Source organism: Lissotriton vulgaris, chromosome 9 (genome assembly GCF_964263255.1).
Source record: "Lissotriton vulgaris chromosome 9, aLisVul1.2, whole genome shotgun sequence".
Classification (NCBI taxonomy): Eukaryota; Metazoa; Chordata; class Amphibia; order Caudata; family Salamandridae; genus Lissotriton; species Lissotriton vulgaris.
The window spans coordinates 732,124,271-732,140,544 of NC_141697.1; the positions used below are offsets into that span (position 1 = coordinate 732,124,271).

Genomic DNA, 16,274 nt, shown 5'->3' on the forward strand with positions numbered 1-16,274 from the left:
AATTGTAACTTTCGAAATTGGGTTCTGTATTTACGGTTTCGATGTTTGAACTCTATGGCATACACTGACGAAAAGGTGTTCTTTCTTCCAAGAAATTAGATAGAAGGCATTAGCTGAAGTGAATACACAACCCCAAGTCATCACATTGTGCATTTTCTGAGAAGCAGGTTTTATTTTATACGTTAATGCTGCTGCACGCCTAGCGGAATCGTCAGAAACACACACCGTGATCCGCACAGCGGTTGGAAATCCCTGTACTGCCCTGTGGATGCTGTTTTACTCTGACCACCCGGTCGGAGAAAGACTGAGTCAGCAGTCTTTCAATGGTCGGGCAAACCACTTCTGACGAGTGGGACTGCAGAAGTTGGCTTGACCGGCATAGTAAACAGGCCCTAAGTGTTCAAAGAGATACAATATCTTTAGACCACGTTCTGCTTCTTTTATACCCTTAACCTAATGGGTAGATTTCACAGAAAACAAAGAAGAGATGGCTGTACGTGGCATGGGAGTAGGAGTGTGCCTCCAACATAGCAGCCATGACTAATCTCAGAGAAACACATTCCTGTAATACATAACTGAAGCTGTGATACCTCAGATTGAGAATAGAACAAACGATGGGAAAAGAAGACCTCTGCTATAAGGAATTACATTGAGACATACACATCTGTCATTGGTGTCATTTAAGGATACCTTGCTTACCACACCACCACTGTTGACAAGAAGCTGGTCAGATTGAAGTGAGTGTTGGTCCTATCAAGACAAACATTAAATGTATGCCTATCAAAATTATGAAGAATCTTGTTGAGGAAAGAATACAAAGTGTTAATTAAGATAGAATTTTATTTTGAGTCACACAATGCTTGTGGTTCAAAATGGCAGGCCAGCATGAAGTTCAGAATCACACCTCTTTGAAGACAACATGAAAAGATGAAAGAGATAAAAACCCAATTGGGTGGTATTTGATGGGCTCCTAGATGGAAAGGGTACTGCAGGAGGATGGAAGCATAACTTTATTTTCAAGGCAGCAACTTGAATGCCCACTACCAAATGATTATCATCAGCGCATCATGGAAAAGCTCAATGGCAGAAACTCAGCCACTTGCTAAGCTACTGGAGCCTAGTCACTTTCTTCCTGGCAGTCACAAGAATATCTTGATTTTCAGTGGCAAGGTCAGATGTGTTCTAGGCAACACTTTAGGAACCATATGCTTAGATTGAGCAGTTGTAGGGAGTGGTGGAGTATCCTCCAGTTGCAAACTGCCAACAGTTTCTACTTGAGGAAGGGGTGGCAGGTTTGGGAGGATAGAACGTTTCCCACTTAGGGTGAAATAACTAGATCAAACAACAAAGACTGTTTTGAGAAAGTTGGATAATCAAGCAACATCGGCTTCTCTCTATCAGTGTGTGGGAAAGGGGTGTGGAAGACAAGTGTTAAAGGTGTGGGTAAACCTTTCTGGCATTTGATTATGAAACCAGCTACAGGAGTCTGGGTTCCCTACATATACAGGTTGCCAAATCTCTTGCACTTAGTTGTGAAATGGATTAGAACAATGCCATGTACAGTGGACACAAAGCTTCTTGTCCATGGGCTTCTCACAAAGTGGTCTATCCTCAGGATAAACACATTCACGAAAAGAGACATCATAAGAAAATGCCATGGGAGGCATCTGTTACCAGCTAGTGAAGACCAGGAGAACTGGTGTAGGTTAAATAATGTTAATAATTAGCAGGGTTAATATTGGTGATCACGCTTTTGAGGGCAGGAAGACTCAAACATATTTACAAAGATGTATTGCTCAGGTCACAAAATGCTTTTGTAGTTCCTATATTGCCCCGGGCCACAAACCAATTCAAAACGTTGTTGTTTTGCACACAAAGGTTGGGAGCATGTGATCAACACCCCTAGTATTAAGGAGAAACTAGGACAGGCGTTCCAACATCCCAATGCCCTACTCAGAGGCATAATGCAAGGAGGTTTGGCAGCATAGACAACAGGCAAACTAACAATTCATCTTGGAGGAAGACAGCCAGTGTCTCTTATTATGGATCTCTTGCAGAGGCTAGCTCACTCTAGTGGGCAGTCTAAGCTAGCACAAGGATTATGTATTCTTCAAATGGTGTAGGAAAATAAAGTCTATGGTTAAGATCATATTGAATAAGGTCTGAAGTACAAAGGATAAGTTAGATGCAGCAAAATGTTATAAGAAAGCCCTGATCAGACAATCAAATAGATTAGGTCGGCAATTAACTTTTTGCAGGATACACTATGGCATGGGACTCCTGAATGAATTAATTTGAAATGTATGAAGTGCACTGCCACTCGCAGTGGTGCATCCTGGTGCTACTATTCATGGGCAGCAACAAGCTTGCAAAACTGCATGGTAGCTCCAGGAGGGAGTGTGCAACTTTTGTGAAGGGTAGCCAGGAGAAAACCCTTACTCTCCCAGAAGAACATTGCTGTATAGCTTAGGTTTACAAAACAGAAATTGAAGGAATCAAAAGATGTCATGCCTCATCTGTCCAAAAAACGTTGTTTCAAAGAGGAGTTGTTTGGCTGTAATTCACAATAACATGTTTTAAGATAACCAAACGTGTATCACCACAAGAACCTACTACCTAACGTTAGGGATGGGTGGAGGGGGTGATGAGTTGGGCCTGCTAACCATAGTTTCAGGACATCTTAATCATAGAGTCCCCTGTGAATACCTCCCTATACAATGCATTCTACAGGAAAGATAGCGATCATCTGTCCAACAACTAACGGTTTGGTGAAAGTGGATTGTGCAACAGGACCAGGATTTGAAAACACGAATAAATCTAGGACTGAGTGGCGGATAAATAAATGAATTAGGATTTTAGAATTGCCAAGTCACAGTCAAGACCTCAACCCTGCTGAGATATTGTGGGAAAACTACATCAAACTGAGCATACAGAGAACTTAGGCAGTTTGTTGCAAGGTGAAGTGGTTCCCAATTCCTCCAAGACAATGTGAGACAGATAACTCTTACAAAAAAAGGTTTACTCCAAGTTACTGCTGCTAACCTGGGTACCACACAAGGCGATTTTTGTTTTTCGACCAGAGCTAGTGAATGTTGGCTGATTTAATTTGTTTAGTAAATTGTGACAAACTGAAAGGATTTTACTTACCCGGTAAGCATCTGTTCTTGGCATGTAGAATAGGGATGGGAGGAATTTGCGGAATCGCGTTACACAAGTCTCCGCAAAACGGTAAAAAATCTCAGCGAACACGCAGAAATTCTGCGAGCACGCGGAATTGTTTGTTCGCAATGCGTTTTTACTGTTCGCAATCGCTGTTTGCGTGCTCAGGGGGAAATATCTCGAACACGCTTTTGTGAACGCTAACAAGCAAAACATTTTGCAAAGTCGCGGAACGCAGAATTTTGGGCAATTTCGCGTTCTCCACGGAACGCAAAATGACCCAAATTCCGCAAATTCTGCGAACAGAACAGAATTTAACACCCAGGCCTAATGTAGAGCTGTAGATTCACATGCTTTGCACACTCCTGCCATCTTGTGTTGAGTCTGGATGTTCGCAAGTTGTTTTTCTTCGAAGAAGTCTTTCCAGTCAAGAGGTAGGTGACTGCTGCTTTCGGTGATAGTGCGCGTGGGTATCAACTCCATTGTTCGATTGTTTTACCGGAAATGGTGAGAATTGAGTTAGTAAGTAAAGAATAGAGATTTCCATGCGTATGTATATAAAGTAAGAGAGAGAACTGCTACAGCTACCTGGGAAGGCGGGTGGGCGCATGTGAATATAAAGGTCTACATGCCATGAACAGATGCTTACTGGGTAAGTAACATTATCCGTTCGAGGCATGTGAGCTGTACATCACATGCTTTGCATTGATTATACAGCAGTATTCTCCGAAAGTGGTGGCTAACCAGTAGCTGTTGGAGTTGTCTGAAAGAGTGTTCCAAGTGCTGCCTGGCCCACATTAGCTTGTTGTCTCACTAACACATGTACACAATAGTATTTGGTGTATATCAAGATGCAGCTTTCCAAATGTTAACTATGAGAAGGTTTCCTAAGAAAGCCTTAGTAGCCCCTATTTTGCAAGTGGAATGTGCTCTTAGGGATATTGTTAAAGTTTGCTTTGCTTTTGCATAACAAATTTGAATGCATTTAACAATCCATCTGGCAATACCCGACTTGAACATGGGATTGCCCTTGTGTGGTGGAGCAAAATCAACAAAAAGTTTTTTAGTTTTACATTTTTTTTTCCTTTTGATGTAATATAAAAGGGCTCTTCAAACAACTAAGGTGTATAGAGCTTGTTCTGCCACTGAATCAGGTTGAGAAAAGAATACAGGTAACTTATGCGACTGATTGACATGAAAGGCAGAAACTACCTTACGTAGAAACTTGGTGTTGGTACGAAGAACCACTTTGTCCCTGAAGTTGGAAAAAAAGGTTCCTCTATGGTTAGTGCCTGTAGTTTACTCACTCTCCTCAGTGAAGTGATTGCAATGATGAAAGCAGTATTCCAGGAGAGAAACTGTAGTTCACATTTATGCATGGGTTCAAAAAGTGGGCCCATTCGTGTGAGGACTAGGTTAAGATTCCACACTGGGACAAGTGGAAGTCTTGGTGGGATAACTCTTATGTCCTTCTATGAAATCTTTGATTACTGGCACTCTAAAAAGAGATAAGTGTTGCCTTTTTTGTAGATATGCAGCTATTGCAGTGAGATATAGTTGGATAGAAGTGTAAGCTGACCCAGAGTGCTGCAAGTGTAAGAGATAACAAATTATATTTTGTATTGAAGCATCAAGAGGATAGATGTTGTTATTATTGCAATAGATAACAAAATCTTTCCATTTAGCTGCGTAACAGGTTCTTGTAGTAGGTCTTCTGGCCTCTGTAATGATGTTCATACTGTCTGGTGGCAGATTTAAATAACCAAACTCTATGATTTCGGGAGCCAGATCGAGAGGTTCAGTTGTTTAGGATCTGGGTGTCTGATTTCTCCATGGCTCTGTGTGAGGAGACTGGATGTGAGGTGCAGTTTTTGATGGGGAACTAGTGACTGCTCCAACAGGGTTGTGAACCAAGGTTGATGGGCCCATGTGGGAGCTACTAGGATCACTGTGAGGGATGTTTGCCTGAGTTTCTGAACCACTAATGGAATGAGTGGGAGAGGCGCAAAAGCGTAGGCAAATATCCCTGACCAGTTCATCCATAGTGCATTGCCTTTGGAGAGCGGGTGTGAGTACCTGGAGGCGAAGTTTGGGCATTTTGGTGTGTGGCAAAAAGGTCTAGTTCAGGGACTCCCCAACTTTGAAAGTATGGGAGGAGAACTTGAGGGTTAAGTTTCCATTAGTAGATTTGCTATCTCGGTCTGCTGAGAAGATCGACAATCTGATTGTTCACTCCTGGGAGGTGTTCTGCTAGGAGATAGATTATGTGGTGAATCGCCCACTTGCAAATGTCTTGAGCCAAATGCCACAGTTGGAGAGTGTATATAATACATTGCTGTCATGTTGTCAGTACAAACTAGGACAGCTTTGCCGACCAGGTGAGTCTGAAATGCTTTGAGAGCTAGGAACACTGCTAGCAGCTCAAGATGGTTTATGTGGAGATTTTTTTGCACTCGCAACCAGTGAGGGCTGAGTTTGATTTTAGCATGGTCTGTGGAACTGGATCTATGAAGTGCCGTCCCTTTGATCAATTTTGTGGGTTCTACCATTGCAGAGAGCGATGAGTATGGCCGCTCACCAACACTAGATCGGTTAAAAGACCCTGTGATTGGTTCCACTGACTTGCTAAGTATTCCTGGAGGGTACGCATGTGAAGCCTGGCATGGGGTACAATCGTGATACAAAACTCCATCATTCCGAGCAGCTGCATACACTCGAGCTGGTAGCGAGTGAGTGGGCTGAAACTGGAGAACTAGAGCCTGAAAATTGCAAATTCTGGCTGAATTGGGAAAAGCTAAAGCCCTTTGAGTTTCTTAAGTGGCTCCTAGATAGTTTTGAGTGTTGGAAGGTTGAAGATGTAAATTCAACATATTGACTGTAAACTCCAGTTGGTGCAGTAACTGTAGTGTCCTGTGATTGTGTTGGAGACGCTTTGGATACATACTGGCTTTGATGAGCCAGTCGTCCAAGTAGGGGCAGACAGGAATGTGTTGTCTTCTCAGGTGAGAGGCGACTAATGTCAGACACTTTGTAAAGACTGTGGGAGCAGTGGTGACTCAGAACAGGAGTACCTTGAACTGGTAATGACGGCCCGCTACCACAAAGCTGAGAAATTTGCGATGAGCGGGATGTATTGTAATATGGAATTACACGTCCTTTAAGTCTAGAGTAGACAGAAAGTCACCCTGTTGTAGGAGTGGGAGCACTTGTTGAAGTGTTACCATGTGAAAATGGTCTGATTGTATGTAAAGATTCAATTCTCCAAGGTACAAGATAGGTCTGAGAGAACCGTCCTTTTAAGGTATGAGAAAAAGGAAGGAGTAGATGCCCGACGTGTGGTATTGTAGTGGTACAGGCTCTATAGCTCCTTTAAAAAAAATTTAAAAAAAGAGACTGAACCTCTTGGTTGAGGAGGGTAAGTGGTCGGGTGACAGTTTGTCAACTTGGAGTAATGTTTGGAAGACTGTTCTGATATATGATATGTTATAGTTTTATAGAGCGCTCGAATGCCGAGGTGTCTTGGCGCTAAAAGGTGAGACAGGGGATCCTAGCAACTATAACTGATTTTACGAAGATGGAAACAGTTGTGTTTTTAATGCCTTCCTGAAAAGAAGCCTATAAGATATTAATCTCAGAGATAGGCAGTTGATTCCATAAAATAGCTGCACAGTTTGACAGACTTCTGCCTCCCATCTAGCCTTACAAATCCTGGAAATGCAATTAAAACCTGCATCAGTAGATCGAAGGTTTCTAGTAGGAGTGTACCAGGAGAAGAGACAGATAATTTCTGGCATCCATTTGTCTGTAGTTATTGAATGCCAGACGAGTAGGAATTGTGAAAGAAGCCCCCCCCGACAGGTGTTAAAATGGTCGGGAGGAGGTGTGGTGAAGTCACCGTTTGGTATTAGAGGGGGAGTTGCATGAATTGGAACCTCTTCCTCTACCCTTGCCATTGTTGACTCTGTAGCCCCCTCTGAAGAAACCCTTAGAATCAGAGGGCTGATTGTGCCCTTTGTAGGTTGTAGAGGCAGAGTCTGAGGAGGTGTTCTTGGACCCATCACGATTGAAGGGGTGCCGAAAGGAACCTCCACCTGAAGGGGACTTAAGGGCTCCCGTGGATTTCGCCACCTCTGTGTCCTTTTTCATATTTTCAAACTATGAGTCTACTACAGGACCAAAGAGGTGCTGTTTGTTATATGGCGTGTTAGGGATAGAAGCTTGCACCTTTGGTTTAAACCCTGAAATGCGTAACCAGGCATGCTTTCTTAAGAGAATGCTGGTGTTGATGGCTCTGGCTACAGTGTTAGCCTCATCTAAGGCGCACGTGATGGAATTGTTGGAGATGAGCTATCCCTCCCTAGGTCTTGAGCTTTGGACTGGTGCTCATCAGGCAGAAATTTGTGAAATTGCTCCATTTCATCCCAATGTGCCCTATCGTACCGGTCTAAAAGTGCTGGGGTATTCGGAAATGTGCCAAACGTTTGTGGCTTTTGAGGCTACTCTTTCTCCAGAGGAGTCTATCAACTTAGAGTCCTTGTCTGGGGGTGTAGCATATCCTGACATTTGGGAATTAGCCTTTTTCGTGCATTAGAAAAGACTAAAGAATCTAATGGTAACTGCCCCCTGATGTAAGCTGGATCCGATGGTGCAGATTTATATTTTTTGTCTACCCTAGGGTTGATGATACGTGCCCACACAGGATCATTGGAAAGGTCATCCACGTGTCTAAGCATACCCTTGAGCATGGGAAGTGTGTACGAGGAAGTTTGGGAACTACTAAGTGTTCTAAAAGGAAATCTAGTTCTAGGGATTCTTTATGTAACTCGACCCCATGGTAATTAGCAGCTCTACCTAATACCTGTATATATCCTACACTGTCGTCTGGTGGAGAAGGCTCAGTAGGGTCAGATCAGACCTGTGGGAGAATTAGTGTTCTCTCCAGGAGTCTGTAGATGTTGGATCACTGTCTCCTTCATCCTGATCATCAGGTGTAGTATATGATGGTGGTGAGTCAGCAGGTGAAATTAGCAATGGTTGAGACTCAGGAGGAGGTGATGGAGGCAGAGGAGAAGAAGTAATAGTAGCCACATTCTTCCTTTTTAAAGGAATGTGGTAAGCTTCTTCAGTCTCAGGTTTACATTTTCATGTCACTTTGGTGGTAACATGTTCAGTTGTTGGATGGATGTAGAGTTCTCTCTGTTTCGGATCTGGTTTTGAGGGGGGGGAATCGAAACGGTGCTCTTTTGATGTAATCGGCACATCAGTTTGTTTCGGCGCCGAAGGTTTCAGTGCTGGAATTTTGGATACAGAAGATTTTGGATACAAAAAAGTTTTTGGCATCGAAGGGTGTGGGGTTGAGCCTGACTTTGACTCCGAAGGTTTCGGATCAGTGCCATATTTCAAATTAATCTGTTCGGAGCCAGAAGGCCTTGGTGCCGTGCTGGAAGGCGGGCCGTCAGACACATGTTCTAGGTTCAGACTGGGGCCGGCAGGTGGGTGGGGGTTTGTACCGGAGGCTGCTTCTTGGGCTGAGGTAGACTTTGGAGCAAGGGAGGATCGGTGCTCACAATACACTGCCCTTGCGGGATGTCTTCGTCAAAGTCGGAGCTGTACTCTGAGATCGAGATAGAGATAGGCTCTTGTCCTTCCTCAGCTCCCATGGCGTCTCCGGTTTCTTGCTCCGAATCTTCTCTGAAGAGGTCCGGAATGGAACCGGTGTGTTGGTTCTGCATGTCGCAACATCGAGCCCAACGGTCACGAAGCGGCTTTACCGATAGGAAAGCCTTAAACGCATCGTAGTCCTGTTATTTGTGCTCCGGAGATATGCACAAGTTGCACATAGCGTGCAAGTTGGTTAGCTGGAATTTTGCGTGGCACCGAGGGCAGAGTTTAAATGGAGTCCATTCCATCTACTGCGTGGCGGACCGACAGTGGTAGGCCTAAAGGCGTTCCACGAGCTACCCGATCGAAAGAGATTTTCAGTAAATACGATACGCGGAGAATGGAAATAGGTGATCGAAAACAATACAGTTGAGGGCGAGTGTATTGCGCACCGAGGGGAACCCGAGAAACTGTGTCGAACTGGAGCGCAGCAATTCGCATCACAACGGCGGAAAAATAACTATAATTATGGAGTCGATGCCCATACGCACTATCACCAAAAGGAGGAGTCACCTACCTCGTGACTGGAAAGATTTCTTTGAAGAAAAAGAATTTGCAAACATCCGGACCCAACACAAGATAGCAGGAGTATGCAAAGCATGGGATCTACAGCTCACATGCCTTGAACGTTATGTTTATCCGTCACATAAGGTTTGAAGTGTTAATATGAATAACCACAGAATCAAAAAGTGCGCTGTCTTTTTCACATTATTGTACAATAGTAAAATGTTAGCTATCTTTAGACAAAACGTTAAAAAATTTATCAATTCATGACTTAAAGGCACTTGGATCACAATAAAAAAAACTTGACAAGTAATGTTGTGATTTTTACTATGTATTCCGTATGTTTGTGTTGAATAGTTACGTGAAAGGTTTTCAATATCACTTTGGACACATCCTGCCAGAGAGGTGTTAGTTTCTCCATTTTTATCTGTTTGTTACTTTAGCTGAGGAGCAGCTAAAGATATAAAGGTTTAGAAAACCGTTTGTAGGGACCCTATAATGGAAACCAGACTTGGAGCAAAGTGCACATCGCAGAGTCGGGTGTCCCTCTTCTGTAATCGGGTAGTTCTCCTAAAAAAGTGTATGGTTTCTGGCACGTCTAAGTGGTAGCTTGTGAGTATCTAATTGGAATAATTACTGTCGAGGTGAGACTTTGTGTGCGAATGTGTGAGAAAGTACAAATGTATTTTAGTCAATCCTGACTAAACAGACGGGGTTCTGAGGGTTTATCATTAAGCTAGTAGAGAGCAAGCAGACTTCCCTGGGTCACCCTTATCCAGGCTGCCTAGACATCGCTGGATGGCCCTTGATTTGATCTTGCAAAACACTGACCCACTGATCTCCTAAGAGGCAGTAAGCTAAGGACTTCTTTAGGCATTCAAAACAGTATGCAAGAGAGGCATATGTAAGTTTTTGCTCCACGTACATCAAGAGGATCCTGCTTTAAACCTGGTGTACATGGAGGTAGTTCAGTGCAGACATGTCAGTCAGAGACTTGACAGCCCAATTATTACTGTGATGACATAGCACCAAAGACTGCCAGTCCCTCAACTGTGGCACGTCAACCTATTGCCTGCCTTTCTGCTCACTGTCCCGAAAACGATGTACTTCTCGGAAGCATAAACTTAATCCAGACTGAAGTGGGATAATTAGCAGCATCACAATTATGCTTTACTTTAAAAAGCAGGAATAAGAGCAACTAGACTAAGATGTGTTAAGGCAGACTAATACTTTACTGTATAATTGAATCATTAGCTAGACCCAGCTATCCAAACTACAGAGTGTCTCCTCTGAAACTTGCTACTATGAATCATTCATGCCCAACTTGACAACCCTCACCACAGACAACACCTTATGGATCATGAAAACCATCCACTCTGGAGCCCCACCACATTTTCAACCGAGCCAGTGCCAAAATCGCCTCCGAACTCTGCCGCACCATCAACTGCTCCATTGAATCCACCACCTTCCCTGAAGACTGGAAATACACAGAGATCATTACCCTCCTGAAAGAACCCTCTGCCGACCCAACGTTTTCAAGAATTAAAGACCCATCTACTGCTACCCATTCCAGCTAAAGCCATTGAGAAGGCCATCAACGCTCATTCATCAAAACATACCACATCTTGGGCACCTCCAAATCAGGCATCAGAAGCAACCACAGCACTGAGACTGCACTCCTTGCAGCAACAGATGACATCCGCAATCTCCTGGACAGAGGCGAAACCACAGCCCTTATCCTCCGTTTTCGACACAGTCTTCAAGCACACCCTCAATGCACAACTCCACAATGGCAACCATTGCAAAGACTTGGAGTGGATCCTCTCCTTGCTCACTGGGCAGATCCAGAGTCAGGCTCCCACCGTTCTCCTCAGAACCTACAGAGTTCAGCTGCGTAGTCCCCCTGAGCTCCACCCTCTTCAACATCTATATGGCCCTGCTGGCAGCCATCATCAGAAACCATGGACTAAACAGTCTCCTATGCGGAAAAACACCCATCGGATTCTCTCCCTCACCTACGAACCGACAGCCGCAAAGACAAACTGCCACGACGGGATGAAGGAAGTCACCACCTGCATGAACAGCTGCCTCAAACTCAACTCCGACAAAAATGAAGTCTCATCTTGGGAACCACCCCCACCACCTGAGACATCTCAAGGTGGCCCGCAGAACTCGTAGCCCCTCCCCACACCCACAGACCATGAGCATAACCTCCGCACCATTCTTGACTCCTCACTCTCAATGAACTGTCAAATCAACGCCGTCTCATCCTCCTGCTTCCACACGCTCTGCCTCTTTCAAAAGATCTTTAAGTGGATCCCCACTCAGTCTAGAAGTAAGGTCACCCAGGTGCTCGCAAGCAACAAACTACTAAATCAAAGCACTCTACGCCGGCACAACCCAGGAGCTCCAAAAGAAATTGAAAAGAATCCAGAACGCCACAGCAAGACTTATACTGGTCATCGCCCGTCGCAGCCATATCGACGGTCACCTGAGAAACCTCCACTGGCTGCCGATCAACAAAAGAGTCCCCCTCAAGCTCCTCAAGAACACCTACAAGGCCCTACACAATAGTGTGCCTGCATACCTCAACCACCTCCTCCCCATCTACACTCCCACCAGATACCTCTGCTCCGCCAACCTGGCCCTGTCCACTATTACACAGATCCACAAGATCATAGCCGGAGAAAGATCCTTCTCATACCTCGCTGAAATGATCTGGAACCCTCTTTCACTACATCTCAGGCAATCACCCTCACTGCCTCAATTCAGGAAGGACATCAAGACATGGCTCTTCGACTGAATTGCAAACCCTCCCAATGGATGATTAGCCACACTCTATAAGATTGGTGATTGATTGATTGATTGAACTATAGCCAGCAAGCAAGCAGCCTGAGCCCATTCTGTATCAGGGACAAGTCTTTTGTTACAGTATATATATATATCAGAGCATGGGCACAAAACTAGATGAACACGCTTTATTGTTTTACACTTTAATATTTTTCCTGGAACGTGAAAAAGTAAGTAGGAGTACATGTATTTATTTTCAGATGAAACAATTTTGGTAGTCCGTTGGGGTGTGGGTGGGTTCCTTACTCCCACAAAATTGTACCCCAGCACTCCGGACTTGAGCAGGCTCGGAGATTCTTTCAGGAAAAGTTTAACATGAGTCACCTACAATGTAAGGTATCCCAAGTGGGTATGAAAGAGGTTGGACAAAATACTGTCTATTCAAGGAGCAGTATTACTTTAGTATAAAAGCCTGAAGGACATAAGAGGATATTTTTAAATGAGATTCTGGCTTTGATGCAGCAAAGTATGAAAGGTATGAATTTTCATTGCTTTACACTTGCACTCTTTATATAAAATGTCCTCTTCATTACTGGTCCCATTTTAGAATAATGGCAACCTCAATTATAAAATATTCATGGCTTTCTTTCAAATGCATTCACATGGACACAGTGTTTCCTTCCATTTGTTTTTGTTATCGTTTCATTTTAGACCTGGAGCTGATGACATTTTGTGTCCCGACGTTGTAAGATTTATTTTTGAGGTAATAATTTTAAATGGGCGAATATATAAGAATTAAAAAAAAAGAGAATGCTTGCAGAAGGAGAATCGTGGTGCATGGAACTTCATATTACAAAGCTGGTAGTGGAGAGGGCAAGAATATTACACGGAATCATTTTAAATGGGTCAATGTGGTACCTACCATATTGACAAAATATACAATCCTCAAAGGAGCGCATCAGTGACTAAATGGAATTTCAACATTCTGGCAGTATCATGTAGCCAATACAAATTACACAGGTTTCTCCATTTCATTACGGTTTCTTACACAGGAGCACTTTTCATTCAGTCAGGAGCAAAAAACACACACAAAAAAAAGAATAATCACAAGAGAATTAACAAGTAACAAAAGTGTAAATACTATCAGTTGTGGTACAGACAATCACAATTCGTCCAGAATCAATTTACTTCAGCACTTAAGAGTTGTATTTTCAGTGGATATAGTATTACACCACATCTCTGGAAGCATATTAAATAGTAGAAATAAAAATAACTATTTCTGCATACATTCCACAAACACACACCCAAAGATGAACCTCACCCCTCTCCAAATCTGCTGTCTCTGTTCTGTGTATGATGGAAAGAGAACACTTTTGCAGCCCATGCGGGAAGATGTGGAAGCTTGCACTTCTCCTGCTCTGTGCTCAGGCTAGTTGATATGCATGAAAGAAGCTTGCATTGCTGCCATTTCTCCCCGAGTTATTTATAGGTTTGGGCACACTTTACATCTAATGTATGTAGGCTTGGTTTTTGGGATATGTCGCAATGATCATCAACAGAACTATCAAATTTCCAAGGTGCATGAGCAGCTCACCCGGTGCAGGCCTTTCTTTGCGCATTTGTTGACTTAGTTCTGGTTTTAAAATGGCATGATTAGATCTACCGATCCGAGATTGCAATGGAAAAAAATGGGTTAGGTGAGCTGCTTGCACAGTAATCTGGGAAACTTGACTTGAGAGTGTGGACATAATGCTTGTAATGTAGTCACCAAGTTTAACACTGAAAGTACCTTAAATTAACAGGATTTGCCAGCAGCATTCTCTGTTCATCAGAGTGCAAGGGCTGAATAATCTGGATGCATAAGCGGGATGATCAATACACTGAAGTCATAAGGAAATTGCTAACTTGAATATTTATGAGACTGCTACTATATGATCAAGGTTTTCGTTTTTCATGAAACACTAATAGTGTTTTGGTATCGTCTCGGATAAAACTGAAAAAGAAAAAAAAAGGTCTGTGTTTCTAAACTCAATGACAATACTATATATAAAAAAAAAAAGTAACACTGACTTTGGTTTCGTTTTTTCTCACCATTCGAACATCGTCTCGTTCTCCGGGTTTGTGCAGAACTTCTATCTTCCTTTGCATGTGCTCTCGATTCTTGTGGATAGATCGCTCTTATGGTCTGGTCAGATGATTCTAGCTGTGCAGTCTCAAGAGCAACAGACAAATTTTCAATTGGGCCCTTCTTCTGAGAACCTAAAAGGAGCAATATGAGGACAACAGTGGTTATTCCGAAACATGTCCTGTGCCTATAGGAAACATTGGAATATAAAGAGCATGCATGCAGAGCAGCAGTCAAATGTTTTATACACATTCTTTGGTTGTTGACAGCACACTCAATTTTAATGCGAATTATCTCTTGATCTTGGCTCTGGCCCCCACTCCAAAACAACATGCCAGGAACCTGGGGATCATCATGGATGATGTCTTGTCCATGAAGGATCATGTGCGATCCTTCTGTGGCAAGGGTTTTGCCATCCTAAAACTTCTTGCTAAGTTATTTCCCTGGATACCTCTGGACTGCAGACGTTCAGTTACACAGGCCCTATTGGTTAGTCGTTTAGACTATGGCAATGCTCTGTTTGTAGGGATGAATGAACACTTGTTCTCTCGCCTACAGGTTCTGCAGAATTTGGCGGCCAAACTTATTTGCAACAAAGGCAAGCTAGACTCGGCATCGGAATGTTTAAAGAAACTTCATTGGCTTCCGATGCGTCAGAGGGCTGCCTTTAAATTGCTGAGCCATGCCCATAGGGCTCTGCATAAGACTGGCCCCACTATTTTTCAAGAGAAGATCGAATTTTATGTCAACACTAGGAACCTACCTTCATTTAAATCGGCATTGGTTAGGACCAAACGTATTTATAAAGTTAGAACAGGTGGTCGTTCCTTTTCTTACTTGGCAGCAAAAAGGTGGAATGAGCTTCCTATTGACTTGAGACATACCACAAATTATCTCCTGTTCCGAAAAAAGTTGAAAACCCACCACTTCCCCAATTTTTAAACTTTTTCAGTATCAGTCATCAGTAGTTTCTGCTTGGTATAAGCGCCGTGCTATCCCTTGGGATGAGTGTTGCGCTCTACAAAAACCGCAAATAAATAAATTAATTACCTTAGTCAAAGATAACAATGATCTTGTTAGATGTAATGTAGACCCCTTCCTAACTAGGAGATACACTCAGCCAGACTATGAACTTATACACGTTAAATATTGCATTTATTCACGAATCCTTTAACAGAAGAATCCCTTCCCCCACAGGGGAGCAATATGCCAGTCATTGGCATTGGCGCCAAGGACTTACCGGATTTTGGCTGCAAAACATACCACACATACCATGCCATCTTGTAGTGGTTTTGGTCCTTGCTGTCTCCTATGAACTTCTGCTCTCTTTAAGCCAAAACCCTCCTCACCTTTATGATATTGCATTTCTCCTATGAGCTTCTTTGAATCTCTACTCATCCGAAGTTGAAAACATCCTCGTTGCCATTCATAACTGCATCTTTTTTTTAGCTTAGCCTACCAATCTCCCTCATTCACTAATAAATGAATGAAAGTCTCTTGACATCTCACCTACATTATACTAGTAATAAGTTCACTACGCCTCAGACCTTCTATTAAGCTGCAATATTCTTATGGTTTCCTCAAGGAAATATCTAACTCACACTCACAGACCTTTCTGGCAGCGTCTTTAATGGACTTCAACTCCTTATGCCTCCAACTCCACATGCTCTAGAGCTTTGTTTGTAACCAGCTTACAGTCCTCAGTAAGTAAACTCTATAATCGTAACTAAAGACCACTGGCAGCTACACAATCAAGCCCTGATCCACCCTCCCCTCCTGCCTGCACCCTCCACTCTTCCTCAGGTTACTTGCAGCTTGTTTTTGACATGGATCTACTAAGAATAACAGACACCAAACTGGATCCATCGGGCTGCTATGCATATATATATTTTAGGTACCACAAGAATCTAACCAAAAATGCTTTAAAGCTTAAAATATAGACTCCTCAAATCTCTCCCAAAAACTCTTATATCTGACCCCCCTCTGCATGAATAAAGGAGTTATAATAAGTGACCTTATTCTTTATATGAAACAA

The 16,274-nt window shown here is 43.1% G+C and overlaps 1 protein-coding gene across 6 annotated transcripts in view; it reads right to left on the reverse strand.

Moving 5' to 3' along the window:
* The window catches only part of CCDC9 (coiled-coil domain containing 9), a 515,467-nt gene that overhangs the window by 130,376 nt on the left and 368,817 nt on the right, over positions 1 to 16,274 (reverse strand). For 2 of the 6 annotated variants that reach the window (XM_086938478.1, XM_086938474.1), the window contains exon 14: positions 14,206 to 14,373. In XM_086938478.1, coding sequence (XP_086794604.1) covers positions 14,206 to 14,373 — 168 coding nt within the window. Of the gene's footprint in view, positions 1 to 13,903; positions 14,108 to 14,184; positions 14,374 to 16,274 lie in introns of those variants that run through there. The other 4 variants (XM_086938477.1, XM_086938473.1, XM_086938476.1 and 1 more) reach the window with 3 other exon arrangements.